Below are 23,807 nucleotides of genomic sequence, written 5' to 3' on the forward strand. Positions count from 1 at the left end.
CTGCGGCGTGCCGCGGACTTTGCCTCCCCGGGACGAGGGTTCGCCCGGACAGACTGTTCAGCGGCAGTAAACGTGATGAGCTGCGAGCGAGGACGCGGCCCGGACCCACTACAGAAATCCCTTTAAAAGGGTTCTAGCGAGTCGGTCAGTCCGGATTCACACAGATTTCCATCCCTAAGGTTGATAAACTCCCGTAATAGTTTGCGAGCCATTATCTGCTTCCTCTTTCCGTCACGGGATTCCTTTCCCCAGCCTTGCTCTGCATCATGTCCTTCACTTCTGTATTGTTTCTGTTTCAGGACTGGAACCAGACATGGCCTGCAAACGCCCCAAGCACGACCTGGTGCTTCGAGAGCTCCATCATTGCCTGGATCCCTTGTGCCTATCTTTGGATCTGTTTTCCTTTCTACTACTTGTATCTTCGACACAGAAACAAAGGCTACATCAGGATGTCCCACATCTTCAAAGCCAAAATGGTAAGGGTGAAGCATGGGATTTGGTCCTAACATTGTCACAACCTTGATGCAGAACTTAACTTTTTAAATCATTAATTCTTTCCTGATGATCCATCTCTGTGGTTTTTTTTTTACTTTTACCAGCTCAGGTCAGTATAAATCAAGTAAAGTTTTAGGAAGATCTGTCATAAGATCTTCTCCCCTGTACTTGCATTTGATTCCCTGACACTTCCCATAACATTCTCTGTCCCAAACCTGATCTTCCACCTCTCCAGTCTTACTGCCCAGGCAGCTTGGATCATTCAGTTTAGTTGATTGTCCCAGCATTTCAGTTCATTCCAGTGTGTGTTTTCTGTCTCTGCCCCAGGTCCTTGGATTCATCCTGGTAATAGTGTGTTTTTCTAATGTCTTCTTCATGGTGTGGGAGAAAAGCCAAGGGATCCCACGGACCTCAGCATTCTTCATTAGCCCTGCTGTGATGGGAATCACAATGGTAATTCTTCCCTTGTTTGTCTGCACATAGCCAAGCTTAGCCCTCCTGGGACAGATTTTGTATTTCCTGTGGTTCTCGCTATCTCTGAGTACAGGTTTGCCTGATGGGGAGTAGAAGGCTGGGGATGCACTTTGTGCACACCACTGCTGTGTGACACATCAGGGTGTTGGAGTTGGGGCAGACCTGTGAGCAGAGCACACCTGGCAGGAGGTTTCAGTAGGGTTTAGAAAGAGGTCTCACAACAATGAGACAAGATTTCGTTTCTCATAATCATAGTATGTGATTTAGTGTGGTTTAGAGTGAAATGCGATTTCTGTTCAATGAATAAGTGCCTATTCTCCCCTTCTGTCATTGCATCTGCCTAACCTAAATCCTCCCAGCCTGTTGGCCCCATTGTAATTTTCTTATTTGCCTTCTCTGGAGACATTCTTGACTGCAAAATTGCACATAAAGCTTTTCAGTTTTAGCCTCTTAGGAACAATACTGCAACTCTGAACATCTTGAAATGTTTGGGCAAGAAGCTAACTGATTTTTCTCTATTGTATTCGTTGATTTGATAACACTGACATTCCAGTACCACGTATTTATTTGGACAAACTTGTACTTCCTCACAGGTCCTCGCCTTGTTCCTTACCCAAGCAGAAAGAATGATGGGCATCCAGTCTTCAGGGGTCCTATTGATTTACTGGCTGCTCTCATTTGTGGCTGCACTTGTGATGTTTAGTTCCAAAATTCAGCATGCCCTGGAAAAAGTAAGTGAGATCACATACCTTCAATGTGCAGGGCTACAAAGTCTCTAAACAACAGGGATATTTTTGTCTCGTTGACTGTAAGGGGGAGAATCAAATTCCTCTTTTAAAATATGTGCTGAGAAAAATGATTGACGACACTATATTTGTGATGGATGTTTATTTGCAGAGGTAGAACATGAGAAGCTCTTTCTCTGCTGGTTAAACATGAAGGTTCTTGCCTCATTTTCACCAGTGTTCTGTTCCTTAGGGCTTTCTGGAAGACCATTTCCACCATGTTACAACTTACCTTTATGCTGGCCTGGTGCTAGGAGAACTTGTGTTATTCTGCTTAGTTGATCACCCTCCCTTCTTCTCTGAAGCTGACAACAATCCTGTAAGTAGAAGGCAGCTTTTCCTAATGATTTGCTTCATTGCTGCAACAGGATTTTAAATTTATGGGGATACACAGGCACATGAGTATCTGGGTGATGTAAGATGCATCATTCTGTAAAAAAGCTGACAGTTTTAAAAGGTAACTGGCAGAATTTGGGATAGCAGTGCACTGTCTCTCTATGTAAGTTTTTCAAAACTAAAAACCTTCTATCCATACTCATGTTTCTTGTCACTGAAACCAGTGGATAGGGCTCCTATTGCTTCCCCTGGTGCTGCTCTCCTGTGCTGCAGTACTCTGTTGGTGGTATGAGTATAGAAAAGCTCTGTGCTTAAGAAAATAAATGTCTTTGGGTATGAGGAATTACATTCTTTGTTCTTACATCTGAGACATAATGCAAAGTCAAAATCTCCAAAATCTCCCAATCCCATTGAGACTCCACAATACACTTACTCTGGTTCAGTGAATAGGGAGAGGGGATAACTCTGATTGATTTTCCTGGGGAAGCCCAGAAGGGAACTATCTTCATCTGATGCATGCCCTTTTCTATATATAAATATCACACATGTTTTCTCTCCCATCAGAATCAGTGCCCAGAAGCCAGCAGCTCTTTTCTTTCCAAAATCACATACTGGTGGTTCTCTGGGTAAGAAAACAGAAGACATGGTTTTGCTACAATATCAGAAAAAAACAACAGCATCAGGGATGAGAGAGGATGTAGATGGCAGCCAGGAAATATCTCAGCCCCTGAGTTAGCTTATGGAGTGAGGATTTAAATTATTTCTCTAGGGGCTTGAGGTATTCTCATAAAATCAAATTATAAAAATTTAACTTATTTTCTCAAAAGAGTTTAAAACGCAGATTTGTGATTCTGGATAATTCTCTGTCTCCCAACTACCCATCCAGTGCCCTCCCAATCTTGAAATAGATCTCATCAATTTCAAAAGATCACTGTACACCAACCACAGCCCTCTCTGCCTGCCAGACCTTGCTGTAACAAATGCTGGGAAAGGGGAAAATAGTGAAGAGGGCATAGGGCCAGCGTGCTGCTGAGCATTCAGAAGCAGAACAATCACATTCTTTGGGCCTACTGTCACTGTGATCAGGTCTCATCTGCATTTCATGGAGCCCAGAGAAAGTTAAACTGAATTTTGTCCTCCACTACCCAAGACTCTCAGTATGGACTAGAAATTAAGGCTGACTTGCAAATCCCCATTGTGCTGACAGAAGGTAGCCTAGGGATTCAAAGCAAAACTGCTGTTCCTGGCCATTCATGTTTATTCTGGGACAGGACAGCCCTGAGTACTGTCAGGCTGTCAGTGCCTGTGTGCACTGCCTTAATGCCCCCATGTTCCAAAAGTGTTACGCACACCACAGATCCTGCTGTGCTCCCCTGACTGCACTCTGTGTCCTCCAGGCTCCTCTGGAAAGGCTCTCAGCAGGCCTTGGGGGTGGATGACTTGTGGCCAGTGAGGAAACAGGATTCCTCTGAAGAAATTGTTGCCTGGGCAGAAAGAGAGTGGAAGAAGTGTCACAGCAGAACCCAGCAGTGAGTATTTGCTCTGGAGAGCACACCATGGGCTCAGCTGGGTAGTTCTAGATGATCTAAGCAAATACACTCACAGGTACTGGTGTGTGAGTGCCTTTGTGCAAAATCTGATTTTAAGGTGTGTTAAAATCTGCTGGAGAACATCCTTCCATTCTTGGAAGCACAGAACTAACTTTCTGTGAGGGGAATCAGTTTTTGATGAGCACTTATACTGGACATGGTATGAGACCCAGTGTGAGATATTTAGTGATTTTTTGAAAGTACAAATTTCCCAAGCTTTCTCCAGTTGTAGGTAGCTTTCCCATTGTTTCTTCCTTCAGGAAAATGGAGTCTGCTACATTTAAAAAGGGTCAGAAAACTGAAACTGGCATAGCAGAAGCTGAAGAGACAGAGGCTCTACTGCAATCAAAGCACAGTCAGAGCGGGCCCTTACTGAAAATGTTTTGGAGCATGTTTGGAACTTACTTCCTTCTCAGCACTGTCTGCTTAGTTATCTGTGATGTCTTCCTGTTCTCCACCCCAAAGTTACTGAGGTATGTGCACATTTATAATGTATTTCTATCACATGTACAAGATTGCCGTGTCCACGAGCTCAGAGATGTGTGTGTCAGCACCCACAGACACACAAACACTGACCTTTCAAAATCTGCTCTTGCTGATGGAAGGAGCTCAGGTGTCATTTGTGCTGAGCCCTTTGTCAAGGCAGGAGGAAAAGACACAAAGCCCCTGTGTGAAGCTGTGCACACTGTCTGCATTGCTGTACTCCAACAGTGGGAAGGACAGGATGCACCAAGCCATTTGACAACTTTACTAGAACAGGAGTTATTTGATGGTTCTGTGTATCACACCACTTGCCACTTGCTGTAGTCTTAAGACTGTATGTTCCCTGACTAATAAAGAGCATGGCTGTGCATCCTACACATCTTAAATAGCTTTGTTAGTTGATAAAATGCTTTGTGGGCTCTGTTGGTACAACACCAACCTGCAGTACATTATATTTTCAAGGGCAAAATCTCTTCTCAGTCATTAAGATTAGAAGTAGTTCTGGAAATGTCAATTACTCCCTTAGATTACAGCTACCACTTTGCATATTTCTGACAAATTCATGAAAATCAGGAGCCATCCTTAACACTGAAAATGAGGTTTACCCTGAGAGGATGCTGAGATCAGAGATTGCTTCAAAACCAAGAGTGGCTAGATTTCAAAAATCGGGGTATTATATGTTCCAGTTCTTCTGCTATCTACTGATAAACCTCAGCCAGAGAGAATACAGAAAGATCTCCAGTATTTCTGCCAGTTTATTTTTTGTGTCTGATAATTCTGAGGATTCAGCAACATTTTACTCCTGTCTTGCAGCCTTTTCCTGAAGTTCATTGAAGATCAGGCAGCACCGAGCTGGCTTGGTTATTTCTATGCCTTCAGCATGTTCCTGCTGGGTTGTCTCCAGACTCTCTTTGAGCAACGTTACATGTACATGTGCCTTGTTCTGGGGCTGAGGCTGAGAACTGCAGTAACAGGGCTTGTGTATAGGAAGGTGAGGGTGCAGATCCTTTTTTTACTTTTGCTTTTTTCTAGCTCTATATTAGTAGTTATGATGTTGTACATTGTTCATAGCAATATCAGGGGAGATGTCACTAGAAACTAGTTTTAGGCTGTAGCTGTCCTGTATTCATTTCTGAACAGTACATGGCAAATACATTTTTCAGAGCTTCCCTCTGAAGGAAAAGCCAAGAAAAGGAAAGCAAAAATCAACATAAACTTTCTTATGCTGTATATGATGGTTGGGGAAAAGGAGTAGATGCTTCATCTCAAAGTGAAGTCACATGGCCCAGGCAGCAGCATGGTTTCAATACCTGGGATTTGATATTTTTCTCCCTCTTTGTTCTCTATGAGGAAAAGAAAGTTGTTTGACTTTTGGACCAAAGCTGTTGTTTGATGATGTCTTTTCTTTGCCCTGTCTAGATCCTAGTTATGTCAAATGCCTCAAGGAAAGCAGCGACCATCGGTGAAACTGTTAATCTGGTATCTGTTGATGTGCAGAAGCTAATGGATCTGATTATCTATTTTAATGGGACCTGGCTGGCCCCTATTCGGATTATCACCTGCTTTATCTTCTTGTGGCAGGTAAAATATGACAGTATTTATCAATCCCCTTCTATTCTAAATATGAAAGGAAAAAGGAGATTTCAAAATTCTACTTACTGGCTTGAATTACATGAAATTGCCATATTTTTTGCAGCTCTGTAGCGTGGTACATTCACTTTTCTTTCTGAAAAATATTTTTATTGGTATAGAATCCTCGCCTGATCCTTCAGTTCATCTTCTCACCTGTGTATTCAGCATTCAGTCCCTTTTAGGAGACTGTGAGTATAGTTAAATGAATCTGACTGATAAAACTTCTGCTTCAGATTTTCCTCTGTCACCTCTTGGTGGCCCAGTGCACGCTAAAAGTCCAGTGCCAGCTCCTTGGCATAGTTCCAGGACATAATGGGGAATGCTCTGAAATAGCAACTTGACGTACTTCATCCTGAAGCCTGATTACCAGAAGATCACTGAAACAGCTTGAAAAGCAAAGTTACATGACATTCAAAAAGGGTATTGGATACTTTGAATTTCATCGGTATTAAGGAATTTAGCAAGGAGAGAGCAAAACCTGAATTAGAAGTAGTGGATGGTAATCTAAAAGATCCATTTTTAATCAATGTGTGGTATTTTCTCAGCAGTACAGAGCCCTATTTCTTAGTCCCTGTTTTTGGTAAATGGAAGAATGAGCAGTGTAGAGACAGGTGATTCACAGGAGCTTTCCAGAGGCCTTTGAGACTTTCCTGTATTACCCAGGATGGACTGTGCCTCATGCCTGGCAGGATGCTGTGACTGTGAAAACCAGTAGCCATGGTGCAGACTGCTGAGAAGTCATCATCCCTTTCCTAGTGACATTGACAAGTTGAATGTGGTTGGAGCATAATTACACTTTGTTTGCTGGTGTTCACAGACCATTTGTGTAGACAATACCTGTAATGCTCTGTGTACACCAGCATTCCCCTGTCCAGCCATCCCGAGGGAGACGTAACCAACCCGTGAGAAACAAGTTTTGATGCACGATTATTACGAACCGTGGGATCCAAGAGCTGTCCCAAGTTAATGGCACAGGATAATGCCACATTTCATCTCACCTTGGTGTAAATGCAGACAAGCTGGGTTATTTATGCTGCAAGAATATTTTGTTGAGGGTTTGGGTTTGTTTTTTAAGGAAAACCTGGTATTGTCCAGGGTCACTTACTCAGGGCAGCCACAAGATGTCCTGAACGCACCCAAGGACGGTTGGGAAGAGCCGGGAATGGCTTGAATTGCCAGCGTGCCTCTGGATTGCCTTCAGCACTGATCTAGTTCCTAACAAGGGAGCAAATAAATTCAGCACAGCCTGATGACAGGCGTTATCCTGCCTGGAGAGTTAACAATCCACAGTGCTTAGGGAGCACAACTCCCAGGAAAGGCAAAGGCAAGATCAGGGGAAAGGCTTAGCCAGAGGGATGTTATGCACGAGCTCAAATGGGAGGGAAGGTGAGCATGGGGAATGAAAAACAGTTTTTCCTAGTCATCACCAGAAGTTCCTTCTCTTTCCATTTCTCTCCTGGAAGCTTCTAGGACCATCTGCCTTGACTGCAATTGCTGTATTCCTTTTTCTTTTGCCTCTGAATTTTGTGATCACCAAGAAGAGGAGTCAGTTTCAGGTACATTTTGCTTTGTGAAAATGAAGTGGTTTACTGAGTTATGTGATGGCTTATATTTATTATTCATGCTTGACTGAAGTAACATAGGAGGATTTGAAGCTTGCTAAGTTTCTTGAAATTTAGAGCAAGGTCTTCCATGTTCAGCCTTTTACCATGTTTGCCCTACTTTTCTGTTGTTTTTATGTACTGCCAGTAAAAATAAAGCTCTGAAGATGAAAAGTAAAATATTTCCCAGCCTGGAAGATTCCTAAGCAAAACAGTATACACAGCTCAACTGCAGGGAAATTTATTCAGCATTTGGAGGCAGGAATAAGGTATTTTTCTTCAAAATAATTGCACCATTAAACATTCAACCTATTAAATGATAAAACTCAAACATTTGTTACAGGAAACCCAGATGAAGCATAAGGATGAGAGGGCCAAACTCACCAATGCCATTCTCAGTGACATCAAAGTAATCAAACTGCATGGCTGGGAGAAAACCTTCATGGAGAAAGTGCTTGGAATCCGAAAGCAAGAACTTCAGGCCTTAAAAAGATCTCAGATTCTCTTCTCAGCATCCCTAGTTTCTTTCCATTCATCAACTTTCCTGGTGAGCAGATCACCTTCCTACATAAAACACGTGCTGTTACTTCTATTTCTCTTTGTACTTCTGCCTGGACAGATTTTTCCTGTGGACAGCTAAAGATTTTATCTGCCTGGAGGAGCTGGAGGTCACAGGAGTTGCTGTGGCTGCCCCACCAAAACCTCCTTAAAGCAGAGCAAACCTCAAATGATGAGACTTGGTTCTGTCAGCAACATGCCAGACCTGTGCCTGTGGTACCTGCAGGACAGGCACCTAGAGGTGATAGCCTGGATTTAACCAAATGGGCCCCAGAGTCTTAAGGAAGGGCCTGTCACCCTTGGACCATTTTGAAGCAAATGGTTTTCTTTTCCTTTGCTCCCTTTCAGATCACATTTGTCATGTTTGCTGTCTACACCCTGGTGGACAACACACACGTGCTGGATGCTGAGAAAACCTTTGTGTCCTTAACACTGATCAACATCCTCAACACTGCCCACTCCTTCCTGCCCTTCTCCATCAATGCTGCTGTCCAGGTTAGCTGCAGGCCCTGTTTCTCTTCCTTTGGCCATAGAGATTTTTTTACATATCCCCATTAACAGGTAAGAGTAGGGATTTCTTAGGGCTCTGTACATCAACTATTTAATTGCCACTGTGAACAGTGAAGTGCAAGGGCTTGCAGCTAAAGGTACTTTGTGGCATTGCTTTTCAGAAGGGCTCCTTTATATTGACAACTTAGTCAACAAGAATTACTCCTAAGTCTTTTCTAGCTCAGCACAAGCACCATTAGATCTCAGAGGGGCTTCCAGTTCTGTTTTTAATCACAGAAATCAGAATAGGTGGAGCAAAATCTCCATAGGGGATCAATAGAAACCCTGCTAGTCCAAGCCAGAAAGAAAAGCAATTCATTGTTCAGTAAGAAATTAGGAAATTTATTTCCCTCTTACACTCCAAGACTGTCACAGATTTTCAGGTACAGAAGCAATCACTGGAAAGACTGCAGGAAGGATTGGATGAAAAAGTACCAATTTCACTGAACCAGAAGCACAGGGAAGGATATGGGGTTTTTGCTAAGCTAAGTGGAAATAAAGGCAGGTGACATATGGAAGAGCTGCCTTTGGCCCATCTAAGCCTACAGCATCTGCAGCATAGCACCTACTCAATATTCTAAGTGAGTCTTCAAGTTGAGCCTTCACTTTGGGTTTTTGCTCCCTTTCTACTCTAAATCCTACGTTCTTCTGTGTGCTGCTTCATTTCAGGCCAAAGTTTCCTTAAACCGCTTAGCAGCTTTTCTGAATCTGGAAGAACTGAATCCTGAGAGCTCTCGCAGGAGCACTTCTGGCTGTGGTGAGCTTTTATGTTAGTGCTCTTGTCTAATAAGAGGAGTAATTTCCATTGTTCAGCCTCTACTCAGGGTGTCTACCACAGTCAAGAGAAAAATATTTGCCCCTTACTGTCACTATCTCTCTGGCCTCATTATTTCTAACAATGAAATCTAGTCTGGTAATTTACCCCTTCTTTTCATAATAAAGGTTCATTTTATGTAACAAATAACACACTGAAACATAAAATCACATAAATTGGGACATTTCTGTAGCTACTTTTGCATTTACAAGTGGTCTGTCTTTCTTCATGTTTTAGCACAGACAAGTATCACCATAAGAAATGGGACTTTCTGCTGGAGCAAAGAAACTTCTCCTTGTCTTAGAAGGTACAGACTTACCCTTAGTCATCTCTCAATTCTGTAGGTCAGGGGATGCTGAATGAACTAATTCCTCAGGGCCTAAGTGAAACCAGGGTGGAATATCCAGAGGCTTCTGAGTTTGCTTCTTATTCAATGTTGAATTCTGAAAATTATAAAATCAGACAAAACATAATCTTGCTTTTATGTTGAGGAGCACATAAATGGGAAGGTGCCTGTATCTGGATGTTGCTGTAATACATGGAGACTGTTTTCTTTATACAGTTTTCTTGCCCAAATATGAAATTACAGTAATTTAAGTGAAAAATGTAGATGGAATGCAGATGTTATATATGACATCACTACATGCTTATTTCAAAAGGCATTGACATTTTAGAAAAGAAAAGCTTTGAAAAGTTCTGGTGTTCAGGAATGTTCTACATCCAATGCTTTGGGCTAGCCTGGCTCCAGAGTGGGGATCTGGGTATGAAACTCAGATGGGGATGTGGATGAAGAAGTCTTTCTGTTTGGAGGTGTCTTTGAAGGGATGAAATTAGGGTATTTACTTAATACATACCTGACAATAGCAAGAATTTTGATAATAATTACATTTATTTTCAGGAAGTGTATCTAAGTGTAAGAGCCTGATCTTCTCCCCACAGCATAGATCTCACCGTGCCCCAGGGCTCTTTGCTGGCTGTGGTTGGGCAGGTGGGTGCTGGCAAGTCCTCCCTGCTGGCAGCATTACTGGGCGAGCTGGAGACCACAGATGGCTGCGTGACCATGAAGGTGAATTTTGCCCTCAGCATTTGCTTCTCTAATTAGGCTGTTTTCAGGAACTGTAAGGTATTAAACACAGCATCAGGTACCTGAGGAAAACCCATTTACTGCTGAATTTTAACACAGGCTGTATGTATCAGTCCACATTTAATTATCTCAAGGTGCTGCAGACCTCTCAGATGCGCCTGGACTTTGGGAATAGGAGCTGGAACAGTACTCCAAAGATGCAGTTCTGTTTCCCATTCTGACAGTGAGCTCAAGTGGCATCCTGGTAAATTGCATCCTGTACTTGTACCTCTGTTTACTCCCCTGTAAGGCAGTAACAGTGCAGACTCACATTTTGCAAAGCCTTCTGAGAACTGTCAGTGGTGATGATTATTCCAGATTTCCATAACTGAGAGAGCTTTTCTTCAAAGATGGATTCCCACAGTGTCAAGTTGACCTTATGGAAAAGTTTGCTAACATTCTTCCACTTCTATAGGACACTGCAGCTTATGTCCCCCAGCAAGCTTGGGTTCTAAATGCTTCAGTGGAAGATAATATTCTATTTGGGAAAGAGATGGATGAAACATGGTTCAATAGAGTGACAGAGGCTTGTGCACTGCACCCTGATTTGGAGACCTTCCCTGCGGGGCAGAAGAGTGAAATAGGAGAAAAGGTACTGGCTTGGGTTTATGTTTTGGCCAACTTTTCCCTGAGTAGCTACAAGTTCAGGTGTCCTGCTTAAAACATCTACCCCTGAGTAGCTACAACTTTGGGAGCCCTGATTAAAACACAAAAAACCTAAATTCGCAAGAGGCAGGTGCTCAGGAATTTCTGGGAAGTTGGGCCATGATTTAATTTAGTTTAAGTCTACCTTCTGACAGCCTAATCGGAGACATGAGAGATATTTAAGACTAAAATCAACACATCCAGGTCATTCTTGGGTGCTCTTTTGCAGGAGAGAGGAGTGGTTCAAGAGACTCTGCCTCTGCAAGAGCCCTATTTGGAGGGAGGGAGGGAGGGAGATGCACTGATTTAAAAATAAAGGAAGTCGTAAAGTCTCAGTGTAAAAGGGAGTCAGCAGTTGGGAAATATGCTGTAGCTTTGGAATAAATGGAGTCAATACATTTTCCAGGGAATCAATCTATCTGGAGGGCAGAAGCAGAGAGTGAACCTTGCTCGGGCCGTGTACCAGAAGGCTTCAATTTACCTGCTTGACGATCCCCTGTCAGCTGTTGATGCCCATGTGGGGCAGCACATCTTTGAACATGTTCTTGGACCCAATGGTTTACTAAAGGACAAGGTGTGCTATAAACCTGAACTGTAAACAATTGCACAATGTTGCAAATTAGCAGAGCCCTGAAATGTTTCCAGCAGGGTGGGTTGCTCAGTTTATCAAAGGCTCACAAATGCTTTTTTGCAGTGGCAGCAGGGCACTGGGGAGGCCACGCACCTCCTCTGCAGGCCACACAGCACCTGCAAGTCCTGCAGGGAAGCTCACCCAGGAGAAGGAAGGCTGGCTTTATCCTCATGCAAACTACATGCCTAGTGCCAGCCTTACTTTCACAGCAAGTTTACTGTTCTTTGGTCTTCTGTTGACATCATCCTTCCCTCCTTTTGAGATTTACTTCTAGCACAGTTCAGAAGAGCTGCCTGATCTCTTCAAAATTCTATCACCATGATGTCTAATCCTATCACTTTTGAATAGGTCAGTTGCACCTTTACAGTTCTCATCACCCAAATGTTCATCATTTAAACACTTCTCCATTCTTTTTGCATTGGTTGCATTTTGTTATTCCTTGATATTTCTCTGCTGTCAAGCAATCTGGATAAGAAAAACAGTTACATGAGAAGAGATGCTAGGGCAGCTCTACTGGATTCATAATATAAATTCAGTTTCACATTACAGAAGGAAAACAGGAAGCAGGTAATTCCTTGCATTAGAAAGTCCAATTAAAACAAACGTATCTGATTATAACCTTTCTCTCCATGAGGATTGGTTGCAAGTATCAGAATATAATTATGTATTGAAACAGAATGACTGACTAAGAAGAATGTAAGGTGTACTCAAAGGCCGGATTGTATATTAGAAATGCAGAATATGCCAATTTATCTAGGGAAAAATTACTTTTATGTCCTTTCCTCCAGTTATCTGTGCAAATATGCTCAGAAATGTAAATACAAGGAAATGCCCTTTAATTCCATTCAGGCTGATGAATTTTTGAGGCCTAAATTTGATGCTGACATACTGATACCAGTACTGACAGCAGAACAATTTTAACTGTTCCCTCTTTATTCAAGCAGACTCGTGTGCTGGTGACCCACACAGTTAACATTTTGCCTCAAGTGGACAGCATTGTTTTTCTGGTGAACGGAATGATCTCAGAAACCGGTTCCTACCAAGAACTTCTACAGAGAAATGGGGCCTTTGCAGAATTTCTTCATTCACACATTACTGCGGAAGAGAAGCCATGTGCTGGGTTTCCAGGTAACCCAGATGGGTTGGAATCATTCTTCTTAGGTCTATTAAGTCAATTGTTTCCTTCATATCCCATTTGTTTTATTATGGACATTTAAAGCAGAGACCAAATCACAGTTTAAGGTGGTGTTTTGTGTGGAGAAAAATATGCCTGTCAAATTATCTGACTCATCACCTCAAAATTGGTTCTTGAATCCATATTAGGAGACACTAATCCTGCAGTAAACTACTACCCACTATTATGTGCTATTCTTCAAGCCTAACATTGATATTTCTACCTTTAGAAACAATATTTTAAAAGAATCTTTCCTCCATATTACCTGTCTTTCAAAGGCTATACAGGACAAAACAGGATTCTAAAGCATTTAGAAAAAAACTACATTTGTTTCACAGCTTTGGGAGACACCAAAGGCACTATCACCACTGGAAATGGTCCATCTCAGGAGAAACCCCTTAGGTAAGCTTAAAGCAGTCTCAGACACTGAAGAACTTACTCCAAAAGCCCCTACAAGCCTACATGGAGGCTCTTACTGAGTATGATACAGGTTTGGGATTGATCTGTAAATTAATAACGAGAGCAAACGGGCAAAACTCAAGAAAGAGTTAAAAACCTGCTCTTGGATGTCGAAGTTGACTGATACTCCTTCTGTATTTCACAAGAAGCCAGAACAGAGCTCAAGTACAGGCACACCTTGATGCATTTGGTTGCTGATGACTTTCCAGTGGGGCTGTAAGGTCAGACTCATCCCAAACCAGCCTCAGAGAGTGAATGCTTTTAAGCCTCTGCTCCTCAGTGGCTTGACAGAGCCAGTCACTGTGACAAACATGGACAATGGTTGGGGTCACTCTGGAGGGCCCTGAAAACTGCAGCCCTCAAAAAAGGCATGAATTTAGGGATGGATAGGGTGACTAAAAATTGAAAGGATTTTTGTTTTCTTAATGAAGTGGTGGTTCAGTAAAATCTGCTGTGGGAAGGGAGACCATTGCTGTGAGTCAAGACTGTACCAGTGCTGCAGCCACCAGTGGAGGATTAACCAAGGCAGAGACAACTCAGCATGGCAGGGTAAGCACAGCACCTTCCTGTAGAGGCAAGGACACATTCCATGGGGATATCACACTCATGGCAGGCAGGTCAGCTCCCTGCCTACGCTAAACCACAGCCAGGGAGTCAGCTGAGCTGTACAAGTGTGCCCTATAACTGAGACAAGGACATACTATACTAAGAAGAAATGAGAGTAAGATGTTAGAAACCCCAAAAGGAGCAGCTTTTCCTCTAGGGAAGCACAGCACTAGCCAGACAAGGGTCTCCTCACCTCTCCTGACCAGCAGGCCCTCACACAAGCACCCCGTGTGAACATGAGAGTTCTCTCTCACACCAGGAACACAGAAAAACCTCTGCCTAACATAAGGAAAGCCTTATGTGCATTCCAGAAGTAACATGAGCCTACTGCATAACATTCAACAGTTGATAATAATCATTCATTAATGATTTCTTTAAGTATGCCTTTGTTACTCATCCGTGAGGAAAACAAAGAATCAAAATGGTTGCTATGGCTGTGACGTATAACCAAGAAATGCCCTAATAAATCATTCCTTGCTTCAGAGCTGCTTTTTTTTGCTAGCAAGCTTGATCCTCCCAACCTCTCGTCCTCTTTTTGCCCCTTGCCTCGCTGCAGGTCAGTGCTGGGGTGCACGGAGCCTACCTGGCGGCCACGGGCCCGGCCCTGTGCGCGAGCGCCGTCCTGTCCTTCGCGTGCCACCAGGCCGTGGCCTTCTCGCGGGGCTACTGGCTCAGCCTCTGGACTGATGACCCCGTGCACAATGGGACACAGCAGCTCACAGAGCTCAGAGTTGGAGTCTTTGGTGCATTGGCAGTGGTTCAAGGTTCGTTTAAGTTGCTCACCTAATTCTTCTCTGTATTCCCACCTCCCTTCCCCATATCCAGGATGTTTTCTCAGAATATAAACAAGTGCATACCCTTGGGCTTCAGCCTCCTGGGCTTCTGGCATCAACCCTAAAGGTTTTTCTTTTTTCTTCTTATCTCTTTCCATCCTTCCAGCATAAATTAGTTGTATAAAAGTGCAAGTGGGGGCTCTTCTCCATGCTGAATTAAATCTTGGCTTAGGTCACGTAAAACAGAGAGAAAAGAAGATAAACTCATGGACTTCTAAATTTCTTTATCTTTTTCTTTTAGAATAGCCACAATTCTTTTGGGCACTCTATTTAAAAAGAAAAAATATCACTGAGCAATTTAAAGTAATCCCAGTCAAGCTTATTTTGTGATGAATGAATAATTTGTCCCACATATTTAAGTTGCTGAATCCATGCCCCCCATCAAGCTGGCTTAGAAGGTCTTTGGCCACTCCGTAACTACCCTACAGAAGGAGTAGCTTACCCTGCAACTCTGAGGCTTGGTTTAATTCCTGCTAAAGAGAGGTTTAATTCCCATTGCACCTTCCTGAATGCACACTGGTGCAGCATTCACAGGACTAAGTGGAGATCACGATCTTGCAAAGGAGAACTCCAGGGTGGGTTTGTTCAGACCTAGTAATAAGAGTTCCTTTTCTCTTACAGCCCTGGGCAGGTTTGCCTGCACAGCAGCAGTCCTCCTGGGGGGCGTGTTAGCCTCACACCAGCTCTTCCTGCAGCTGCTGAGCAGTGTCATGAGATCCCCAATGCTCTTCTTTGAGCAAACACCCATTGGACACCTGCGGAACCGCTTCTCCAGAGACATGGATGCTGTTGATTCTGTCATCCCTGACAAGCTGAAGTCCGTGCTGGGATTCTTGTTCAACTTACTGGAGATCTACCTGGTGATTGTGGTGGCTACACCATGGGCAGCACTGGCCATAGTGCCCTTGACTGTTCTTTATGCAGCATTCCAGGTAGGAGCTCACAGATACACACACAGGAGAGGCTGAAGCAGCACAGCCACGTCCTTGCAGAAAGCCTCCTTCCATTTCTTAGGAATGAAGGCATGCAGAAATTAGTTTCATCATCTCAAATTGCATTTAAGCAAGAGCAATGTCAGTCCCTTTCCCTCATCACCTCAGCCTTCCGAAGCACCCCAGCGCCCTCTCAGAGGCTTGTGCTTTTCTGATGTCTAAATCAAATCCTACCTAGAGCTATATCCCTTATCACCATTAGTGTAAATCACATGAAGACCAAAAGCATTTTTCCTTTCCTGCAGAATTCCTACACTACTTTTCATATATCCAAGTTTGCCAGCTAAGACTGAGCATGAGGGAAGGGCAAGTTCACTTCTGTTTTCCATCAAGCAGAGGGCTCAGCTACAGGAGAAACTGCGTGTAGAGGTTTTGTGGGGTCAGAGCACCCTGGCTCCTTTGCCCCAACCACAGGGTTATTCCTAATAAAGATAGGACATAACCGAGGTAGGAACACTAGCTCGTCTTTTAAGGCCATCTCCTACCTGCACATAAGGTTTTGTAGCATGAGGATAGCACGTACTGTTGCACTTGTTGAGGCCCTCCCAAATTTCCTGTGGAGCACCTCCTGAGAGGCATGAGCCTTCTAATGTCTCTCCCTTCCATTTTCCCTTGTACCAGCACTTCTATGTCACCACCTCCTGCCAGCTGAGACGCATGGAGGCTGCCAGCAGGTCTCCCATCTACTCCCACATCTCAGAAACTTTCCAAGGCAGCAGTGTGATCCGTGCTCACAAGGACCAGCAGAGGTTTATTTCAAAGAGCAATTTCCTAGTGGATGAGAATCAGCGAATTTGCTTCCCTGGAGCTGTTGCTGACAGGTACAAATCTGCCCAGCAGCTCTGTGAGTGTTCTGTAAAGTAATCACATGTTGGGAGAAAGGGAGAGGGCACCCAGCAACAGCCCTGGGCTCTCCTCCTCCTGCAGGTGGCTTGCTACAAACCTGGAGTTCCTGGGCAATGGCATCGTGCTGGTTGCAGCCCTGTTTGCAGCCATGGGCAGGACACAGCTCAGCCCAGGAACTGCTGGCTTCTCCATTTCCTGTGCTCTCCAGGTAACCCAGTGTGGAAATAATACCATGCTTGCCTCTATCAAAAGCAACTGCATTTTAATTTCTAAGAAATTATGAACTATTTCTGTGCCTTTCTAGATGCCTTTTCCTACCAAATCCTGCTGTCATTGCTAAAATCCAGAGCATCTGGAGCACGTGGCCCCTTAGGGAATGAACCTCATAAACGCATGCACAGGCCATCTTCCTCCTGCACCTGAACTTATACTTAAGTCCAAGCAAGCCCTGGGTAGCTGAAGCAAGGTCTCTAGCACCTGTCTTACGTGCTTGTAGACTAGTTGCACAAGAACCTAAGAAACAGCTACACCATCTTTTAGCATCCAAGTCAGTAGCATTTAACTCTCTATAAACTTGCTGAAGGGGGCTGTGGCAGGAGCTGGCTTTCACTTCAGCATTTTAAGGTTTTCTGATGTAATCTAATTTCTGATATAATTAGCTGCTGAGGAGATCTTTAGAAATAAACATTAACACAAAGTACCAGGTAGCTCACAAGCACAGGTCAGAGCTCATTTTCTCTGCCCCAGTGCTTCTCTTTCCTTGTGGCAGATAACTGGTGTTCTGAACTGGATGGTTCGCTCCTGGACAGAAATAGAGAACAACATTGTTTCTGTGGAGAGAGTGAGAGAATACCTGAGGACTCCTAAGGAGGTAGCTAATCCACTACTGACCTTATTAGAAGGGGCTGAACATCTCTGCAAACTCAATGAGTAACTTTCCTGTTCCACCTGAAAAACCTCTAGTTTTCCCCTTCTGAAAGGCCAGTCATGTTTCCTTTAAAGAACTGCAGCATTTGGGTTTTATCCAACTGACTAGACTTGTTTTATAACCTCTGATCATTATTTTCTCAAGAGAGTTATGCATTGGATTGCCATTTAAATAGCTTCACTTGGTAACACTCATGGAATGAGACATTTTCTGCCCATATTTGGAGTATTTATTATGTGACTTCAGATGCAACTCTCTGATAACTGCTGGCTCCTAGATAGCCTTTTAGCTGCTAAAAGTCTCCAGTGCAAAAATTTTTGTTCTGTAATCATTAGAATTATATCTCCATATGCTGCCCTGAGAGAGGACGCTTTCACAGTCCTGTTTACAGGGGAATATAAATTTTTTTTATTGAACCACTCAATGTCAGAACTCTGACTTGCAAGCAAATATTCATCCCCATTTTCAGTAAAGAAAATCTGATCGGCATCTTTGGATAAAGTAAAAAGCCAGCATCTGCAGTATGAAAGTTAGAGGCCTTTTTCTGGTTTGGAAATAGCAAAGAGATTGGGAGGGAGTTGGCACAGACATCTTCATGAGCTTCCCATTCCAGTATGGCCACTTGATTGGGTAATTTAAATCAGCCTTAAACACTGCTGTTTGCTTCCATCTCTTCAGGCACCCTGGACTCTGAATGGCAAACTCCAAGGGCAAGTTTGGCTCACTGAAGGAAGGATTGAATTTAAAAACTACAGCCTGTGCTACAGGCCAGGTTTGGAGTTAGCACTGAGGCATATCAGTGTGACCATCAATGGGCACGAGAAGGTAGGAGAACCACTCCTCTAGCACTGTGAGCAGTGCTGGGCAGTGACCAGATCCAGGGGGATACAGCCCCCACCTGCACCCAGCTAGGCAGCCTGGCAGCTGCAGGAAAGCAGGAGCCCATCTCCCCCACTGCACACCTTGTCCAGCCTGTTACAGCAAAGGAATTCCACTTTTTCATTCTAGGTCCACATCAAGGCCCTGTTCGAGCTGCTAAGTCTTGTAATTATTCTTCCCATCAAAGGCTTTTGTGAACTATAAATGCTTCCCTTTAAGAAAGCATTGCCAGGCTATGCCAATCATGAGCAGCCCTAAAGATCTGATCCATGCAAAGCTGTCTCTCGTCAAAAGACCAAGAGCAGCTACATGACATGTTTGTCCAACTGTGAGAAAACCATCAACATCAAAACCAAAGTCTTTCCATTGCACTTTACAGATTGGCATAACTGGCAGAACAGGAGCTGGGAAATCCACCCTTGCAGTGGGATTGCTGCGACTGGTGGAAGCTGCAGAAGGAGCCATTCTAATTGATGGACAGGATATTGCCCAACTAGGCCTCCACAACCTCAGATCCAAGATAACTGTCGTACCCCAGGTATGAAACTCATTTCCAAAATCCTTGAGCAGGATCTTGAACAGCTGGGAAGGGTTTATAAAGATTCAGTGACAAGAGGGACATTGAGCAATTTCCATGTTGGAAATGCCGTGTTCATCTGCCGTTCAAGATAACATCAGTCACAGATTCCCACCCAGCAGGCAGGACCCAAGAGCTCATTTTTATATTCATTTCAGGAGTTGTTTGTACTGTCTCTGTGCTCAGGATCCAGTTTTGTTTTCCGGCTCCCTAAGAATGAATCTCGACCCATTAAACCAATACACTGATGCAGACATCTGGACAGCTTTGGAACTGACTCAGCTCAAGAACTTTGTTGCAGATTTGCCAGAGCAGCTGGAATATAAGTGCACTGACCAAGGGGAAAACCTAAGGTACCTTTATCTGCAGAAAGGGAGTGGCAGGGCAGAGCCAGCCCCTGGGCTAGGAGAACAGAGCTGGTTGGATAAGGAAGCTAATTCCTTTTAAAATATAATCAGTTTTTTTTAATGGCATCCAGACAGCAAATTGCTGCATTACTGTCCTGTTTAGCAGCATGAAATCAAATCAGAAGACACCAAGGAAGACTTCTGAGATGTAATCATTGTGGTGGTTTGCATTTGTGCAGTACTTAGAATCCCACAATCCCGTTCCAAGTACCCTAATTTTCTGGGTGCCATAGCAATGCCTCCCCTTCACTTCCTTAGGCTGTTTGATGCTGTTACCTACCTGCAGTGCCACCAGCCTCAATCACCCTTTCAGAGAAAGGGAACAATCACCTTTTCATTATTAATTTCATATGAATCATCTGATCTGACCCCAAGGAAAAGTGACTACCAGCCTCAGTTTACCAGCCCTCTTCTTACTTGCAGCACTGGTCAGAAACAGCTGGTTTGTCTGGCCAGAGCACTCCTGCGGAAAGCCACAATCCTCATTCTGGATGAGGCCACAGCAGCAGTGGATGTAGAAACTGATGTCCAGATTCAGTCCATGCTGAGGACTGAGTTCAGAGACAGCACCGTGTTAACAATCACTCACCGGGTGAACACCCTCCTGGACTGTGACAGGTACAGACATTCCTGAGCAGGAGGGAGCACACAGGCAGCTGATGTGACTGACACACCACAGTGGTGCTGAACAGCAATTTCGTTTCTGTCCTCTTTGTGTTTAGCCCTCCAAGCTTTGCTTTAGAGTTTGGCGGATCTCTCTTAAACCAGCTGGAAACCAATAGGTTAATCAGAGATCCTTTACTCCCACACAATGCCTTTGTGCTGTGTCACAGCCCTTTCCCTGCCACTGACAGCAAAACCATGACCACAGCTCCTTGTGTCACCTGAGAGTTGTGAAACTAAAATACCCAGTACCCATTCACAAATCTCACTCCAGTCTCAATTGCCAAAAACCCCTCCTCCCAAACTCAGTACTTGAACAGTCACTCAACAGAAACTCTTTCTATCCCAGTACTGTTTCCCAGCTGAAAAGCTGTTGGAAAGCTTGGCTGAATAAGCAGCAAGTACTGAAATTTATTTTAAAACTAAGTAGAAATAACTACATTTATTACAGCTGCTGTGTGTCCCCAAACTTACACCTCTGTTTTCATGTTCACAGGATTTTAGTCTTGGAAAATGGTCGGATAGCAGAATTTGATACTCCAGAACATTTAATAGCTCAGAAGGGACTATTCTACAGACTGATGGAAGAATCAGGCCTTGCATGACTCACTCATGGAGTATCCCATAGCACCACCACTATCAGGAGTAATTGATCTCATAATTGAGTTGTTTTGGTTTCTCTCCAAAATGCCTGACATTCAACCAAAGCTTGTATGAGCCAGACCTGCAGTGAGTAGATGGAAAGGGGTAACTTGGGATACACATTATTTCTATAGGAAACTTTGCAATTCCACTTTCATTGTATTTCCAGATACCAAAACCTCACTTGACTGCTGAAAACGAGCCAGTCAAGACTTAAACACTTTTCTGGTATAAAAGCAAACAAGCCAAAAGGGAAAGACCACAGCATTCCTTATTTATACTATAAATGGAGTCCAAATATCCATCATACTTAAAGATTACACAGATTATTTTTAAAAGCCAACAAGCTTTTATGGACAGCAAGGAAGAATTTAACTGGTAGCAAGGAAACTTAACTGTTTGCAGTTTATCCTAAGCTCCAGGCAGAACAAATGAAGTGTTTTGTCAGTGTCTTAAGGACTGCTCACCTGGGCGCTGTTCTTACACAGTTGTGGACTCCAAGGCAGCAGCTGGAGCTCATCATCCAAAGTGCACAAACAGTGGGGGAGGAGGGAAGGGGAGGCAGGATGCCCCTTAGCAGGAGAGCACAGGCTGCCTGTTGTCACAGCTGGGGATCAGATCCACTCCCTCCCTCTGCAGGAGCAGAGCCAGCTCCGGCAGGGGCTCAGCAGTGCACGACAGGAACATGGCTGGGCATGGCACCAGAGCATCCATTGCTCCTTCTGCCCAAGGCCTGCAGCATTCCCACTGCCAAGGGCCAGGTGCTCACAGCAGGGCATGTCCAAACGTTGACACCAACATTTCCAAATTGAATTTGGCCACGAGGAATTTGCATGGTTGGAAATGCCCTCCTCCCTGATCCCTGCAGCACATGAGGAAAGCAGCAGGATCTCACCTGTTGACCTGATGGTTCATCCCTGGTTTCCTTGTTGAGTGCAAGTTGACTCTTGGATGTGCCACCCTGGTGCTGCAGAGCCTCTGGCATGGTCACCTGTCAGATGTTGCTTTAACAAACCAAAGCAGAAGTAAAGCCTTCCTGGGCCTCCTGCAGTGTCTGCAGCCAGAGCTGTCCCCAAGTTTCTCCTCAGGAAACACAAGATGACAATGTGACAGACAAAATACCGTGAGATACTGCTCTTTACTGCGACTTTTGTCATTACCTCATTTTCTAGAGAGCCAAAATAAAAATAGAATCAGGTATTGAAATAAGTCTCTTCAGTAAACTTCAGTAAACTAAAGCAAATGTAACACAAAAAGGGGCAATGGGGAGGGGATGGGAGAGTTCCAGCTGCAAGAATTGGCAACTGATCGGCAAACCCCAGCAGTTCCTTCTCCAACAGCTGCTCAGCGGCTTCTGCACCCAAGTCAAGAACAGTTTACAGTTCCTGCTGCACAAGTCCCTAAGATACCAAGGTCCAGTGCCTGCTGTCACAGGGGCTCAGGTACCAGGAAAGAATTTTTTTTCCTTCTACTTTCTCCAAATCTCGTACTTGAGGGCACAGACAAAACAATTCCAAAACCAGATATGAGTTATGAGCACTCCGAAGGTTTATCAATGGACCTCAAAAACAGGAGCATTTAGAAATACTGAGATGGGTATTTTTCCTTTTTAACTGAGGTCAAAGAGGGACAGAATTGCCCATGTTGCTGGGTAATTCTGAAACAGACATCTTTTAGCATTCCATAATCTCCAATATAAACATCTTTAAATGCTTGTTTTCTGTTCCTAGGTTGGTAATGAAGAGGGAAGGCAACAGGAGACAATAATCAAAACATACTTTTACACTGCTGACCTTTGAAAGGGCACAGCTCTGCTGTCAGCTAACCCAAACTAAGAACAAGCAAAAATACCATCAGCTTTCACACATCAAGTTGTGCTGAAATGGGAAAAGAAAAGCAATTCCCAAAATGACATGTGAAAATCCCACCATGTTTCACATGTGCTGGAGAGGGAAAAGAAAAGCAATTCCCAAAATGACGTGAAAATCCCACCATGTTTCACATGTGCTGGAGTCCCCAGAGATATGTCCAAGTACTGTGATGAATCTGGAGCTCAAGTCTCACAGAAGTTATCTGGAAGTTGGTTAAAGCAAAATATATAAAACAGTTAACACTTGGAGATAGCATGTAGGAGAGAAATGCTGCCTTAAAAAATCCTTGTCCCATGATTCCAATTTTAAGGCAATACTGAAACTGCTAAAGCCAGAAAATAAATCAAAGGTGTCGTGCCTTGATTTACACCAAGTTGATGCCAAACACAAACTGTGCAAGTCACACTCCCAGTGCCCCAGATGGTCACAAGATGCACAATGTGAAAGGTGTCAGTGACCCAAAGCACAGTTGCTGCTGTGCCACGTCGTTGTCACACCGCGAAAGGATCTTCTGTGGGTCAGGACTGGGAACACTTACAGAAGTAGCTCTGTTGACACACATGAAACAGGGTGGTTTTTTCAGGTGTCCTAAAAATTCTGAGCTGTTTTTTTGGCAGAATCAGCTTTTCCAGATGTGAGAAATCTTCCATGTTGCAGTAAACAATGTCAGGCAAGATACATCAACATGCACTGAAATCAGATACAGTAAATTCAGCTGTACAGCACCTCCCTTCCCCGTTCCTTGCCAGGGGTCTCCCAAGGATGGGGCAGAAGGGGAGGATCACAAAGTGTTCCTGGAGGATGCCTGTTCCCAAGCAGGAGAGGTGTCTCAGTGACATTCACAGTTTCTCCTCTGGGTCTCTGCAGGGAGCTCCATCTCCACCTTAATGTACAACACCAGCCACACCCCTTACCCACAGACCCCCTGCTCTGCCCTGGGGTACCTGCCCCCTACTCTGTTCCTATAAAACACACGCTCCAATCATTCCACCCTTCTGTCCATCACAGTGCTGCACAAGTGTTCCAGGATTTGAAGAACTAAAACCCACAGCTCCTCCCCAAACTCCCCAGTCAGCCCCTGCTCATTCCATTTCCAGAGAGAAAACTCACACCAAGCTCAGGAGACGTGGCAGACACAGGCCATGGACACCACTGGGGGTGACAAAGGTGCACAGCACTGTGACTCCTGCTCTGCTGATCCATCATGATGACCTG

The 23,807-nt window shown here is 44.1% G+C and overlaps 1 protein-coding gene and 1 long non-coding RNA gene across 9 annotated transcripts; one reads left to right on the forward strand and one right to left on the reverse strand.

Annotated features, from left to right (window-relative positions):
- The first annotated feature begins 33 nt into the window (after window positions 1-33).
- On the forward strand, window positions 34-21,927 carry LOC108446722 (multidrug resistance-associated protein 6-like). Of its 8 annotated transcripts, none has more exons than XM_017734216.1 (31): window positions 36-179; window positions 300-476; window positions 823-948; window positions 1,563-1,700; window positions 1,948-2,073; window positions 2,655-2,716; window positions 3,488-3,619; window positions 3,940-4,152; window positions 4,976-5,153; window positions 5,582-5,743; window positions 7,258-7,350; window positions 7,739-7,942; window positions 8,302-8,448; window positions 9,172-9,259; window positions 9,554-9,623; window positions 10,256-10,382; window positions 10,855-11,031; window positions 11,491-11,658; window positions 12,657-12,843; window positions 13,168-13,291; window positions 13,780-13,897; window positions 14,511-14,718; window positions 15,409-15,719; window positions 16,401-16,600; window positions 16,707-16,833; window positions 17,395-17,496; window positions 18,232-18,378; window positions 18,812-18,970; window positions 19,196-19,362; window positions 19,840-20,034; window positions 20,576-21,927. In XM_017734216.1, exons 2-31 carry the CDS (start codon window positions 450-452, stop codon window positions 20,682-20,684), a joined length of 4,392 nt encoding a protein of 1,463 aa, XP_017589705.1. In that variant the 5' UTR covers window positions 36-179; window positions 300-449; the 3' UTR covers window positions 20,685-21,927. The 8 variants fall into 8 exon arrangements, with proteins under 8 accessions (XP_017589710.1, XP_017589709.1, XP_017589705.1 ...); XM_017734214.1 differs by having other exon boundaries at window positions 36-144; XM_017734218.1 differs by having other exon boundaries at window positions 36-144; window positions 13,228-13,291.
- On the reverse strand, window positions 1,517-2,702 carry LOC108446723. Its single transcript, XR_001862023.1, has 3 exons — window positions 2,524-2,702; window positions 1,987-2,071; window positions 1,517-1,691 (listed from the first exon to the last, which is right to left on the reverse strand). It is a non-coding gene; the product is annotated as an uncharacterized LOC108446723 (long non-coding RNA).
- Window positions 21,928-23,807: the final 1,880 nt, after the last annotated feature.

The sequence above is a fragment of the Corvus brachyrhynchos genome, unplaced genomic scaffold (genome assembly GCF_000691975.1).
Source record: "Corvus brachyrhynchos isolate BGI_N302 unplaced genomic scaffold, ASM69197v1 scaffold5, whole genome shotgun sequence".
Lineage (NCBI taxonomy): Eukaryota > Metazoa > Chordata > Aves > Passeriformes > Corvidae > Corvus > Corvus brachyrhynchos.

Bases quoted from the DNA above. Each gene is read 5' to 3' on its own strand.
- LOC108446722 (XM_017734216.1), top strand. From the start codon at position 450: ATGTCCCACATCTTCAAAGCCAAAATG. The intron at 2,074-2,654 runs GTAAGTAGAAGG...CTCTCCCATCAG, and splicing joins CTGAAGCTGACAACAATCCT to AATCAGTGCCCAGAAGCCAG. The intron at 3,620-3,939 runs GTGAGTATTTGC...TTCTTCCTTCAG, and splicing joins TGTCACAGCAGAACCCAGCA to GAAAATGGAGTCTGCTACAT.